Below are 2,500 nucleotides of genomic sequence, written 5' to 3'. Positions count from 1 at the left end.
GTTCTCTTGCTTGAGGGTACACTTGGGCATACTATTCTATGTAATTTCTCTTCCTCTTGTTTTGTTAAAGTATTTATAGTTTATATAAGAATTATTTATTTTAATGTTGTAACTGCCCTTAGAATATTTTCTTTTTCTTTTCCTTCCCTTTCCTCACTGTGCTATTTTCCCTGTTGGGGCCCCTGGGCTTATAGCATTCTGCTTTTCCAACTAGGGTTGTAGTTTAACAGTTAATAATAATAATAATAATAATAATAATAATAATAATAATAATAATAATAATGAAGAGAGAGATGACTACAAAACTCAGCTCCGATTTTTTGGAGGATTTTCCAGGTCGCAGATTCATATATAAAACATGAAAAATAGGAACGCAACCTCTGGTGATATTCAATCTTCCAGGGTTTCCTTATTTAGTATATGAGCAGTGTTGAAATAATGGGTGGTATGGTCATGTCCTGAGAAGAGATGAACAGTATATTGGGAGGAGAGTGATGGAAATGGAGGTACAGGGAACGAGAAGGAGAGGGAGACCAAAGCGAAGGTGGATGAACTGTATCAGGGATGACCTTCGATCAAAGGGATTAACCGGTGATGAAGTGTGGGAAAGAGGTAGATGGAGAACGCTGGCCAGAAACATCGACCCCACATAAAAGTGGGAAAAGATGCAGACAAAGAAGAAGAAGAAGAAGTTGATATAATGGAAGAAATTTAGCAGCATCACAGATGGTATCTAAGAAATGTCTCTTTCAGAGTAATGTTCATCGGAGAAAAAGAAATCAAGTCTCTTCTCTCTAACCCGTTGCCATCCTCTTATATTGGGACCCATTTTCTCTGGAAAATTCCTGATGAACTCTTCAATGTCCAAGGCTAATATTACGCAATACGCATGCCTGGCCAGTGGTGGCGTAGAATAAGTTATGAGAAATATCCATTAGTTCTTGTTCTAGAATACAACGATATCTTTAAGTTACAAATCATTACAATGTTTCTATCTTCACATTAACATTAAATACCTAAAATTAAGCCTTTTTTCACATGCCATATAACAGGAGATAGATCAATCTAATCTACATGTAACAAATGTTAATTGGGTTCTGAGCTCTGTTCTGGGAGAGCTACAGTTAACTACCAAAGATACTCTTGCTAGATTTTTATAGATAAATATCTTATACACCTCATGAGTAAGATGTTGAATGTTTGGTCAATGTTTTACAAATGTTTGAGCTATATCTCACCTTCTATCACAGCCTGTTTGTGGCTCTTCAATCCTTACTAATTAAATGTTCAAAGTCAAATACTGTTTCACACTATTTTCTTTCAGCACAGCATGAAGCAGCTGACGAAGAAGCTGCTTTGGGCCCTATTCACTGCGATATTGATGCGGCCAGGGTTAGAAGCAGCGCCCCGAGAGAGCCCAAAACAGGGCCAAAAACAGGGCCCAAAGGCTGAACCTTTATTCCAACCGACGAAAGATGATTTCGTCAAGTCGGAGTCCCTAAGTACTCTTGACCTACTGAAGCCTGACGTCGCGTATGAAACCCACATTCACGACTATCCATACAAGCATGTGACGCCCCAGTTGTTCGAGAATAGCATGGTTGACTTACTGAAGTATCTGGAAAAACAGTTCCATTTCGTCAGGGTTGTCGACAAGGACGATGCTCTAGCGACTGACGTTTTAGACGACTCCTGGAGTGAATGGCTGGGTTATTTCCAACAGATCCTGCCCATCATCAAGAGCACGGTAGATGCTAATGATATAGAAAATCCTGCAGACGATGCACCCAGCTCCATCTGGGAAGAACTGGGGGAGCTATTTCTGAAAAGAGTTTTCGTCAAGGAGAAGGACTCGACGGACATAAATGGAGATGGCCAAGGAGAGAATGACCTCAACATTTATTATGAATCTTTGAAAGTCGACCCTATAGGAAAGTTAGCCAACATGGCCTTGAACGCCATCAAAGATTACTCAGGATACGACGCCCTCAGCCATTGGTGGCACACCACAAAGAAGGAGTTCCAGAAATACATCACAAACCCGGAAGAAGTTCTTTTCCCGGAAGTAGAAGAACCCGCCAAGGAAGATGTTGGCGGAGTAGGAGGTGTAGTCGCCTTTCCCATACCTGGTATTCTTTCTATCTCAAAATATGATCCTGTCTCGTTGGGCGTCAACGCAATTCTCGCCATTATCTTTCATTCCATTTTCTGTAAGTTCTTTGTGCACAAATGCTGTTTTTTCTTATCATTTTGCGTGTGTAAGTGTAAGTATATGCGCTTCTGTGATTGTGTTGGCTGTGTCAATATGGTATCCTAAAAAATTTTTAGCCTTACTATGGATTCTATTATTCTGTATACATATATATAAACATATATATATATATATATATATATATATATGTGTGTGTGTGTGTGTATAAATAAATAAATATATCTATATATATAGAGGTACACACACATACACACACACACACACACACACACATATATATATATATAT

The 2,500-nt window shown here is 38.9% G+C and overlaps 1 protein-coding gene across 1 annotated transcript in view; it reads left to right on the top strand.

Moving 5' to 3' along the window:
* The first annotated feature begins 1,326 nt into the window (after positions 1–1,326).
* LOC137658135 (uncharacterized) overlaps positions 1,327–2,500 on the top strand; it is a 4,659-nt gene continuing 3,485 nt past the window's right edge. Inside the window, exon 1 of the mRNA XM_068392819.1 lies at positions 1,327–2,210. Within this exon, the coding sequence (XP_068248920.1) occupies positions 1,331–2,210 (880 nt within the window). The 5' untranslated portion in view covers positions 1,327–1,330. The remainder of the gene's footprint in view (positions 2,211–2,500) is intronic.

This window comes from Palaemon carinicauda, chromosome 19 (genome assembly GCF_036898095.1).
Source record: "Palaemon carinicauda isolate YSFRI2023 chromosome 19, ASM3689809v2, whole genome shotgun sequence".
NCBI classification, from domain to species: domain Eukaryota; kingdom Metazoa; phylum Arthropoda; class Malacostraca; order Decapoda; family Palaemonidae; genus Palaemon; species Palaemon carinicauda.
This window is presented reverse-complemented; position numbering and strand designations above follow the sequence as displayed.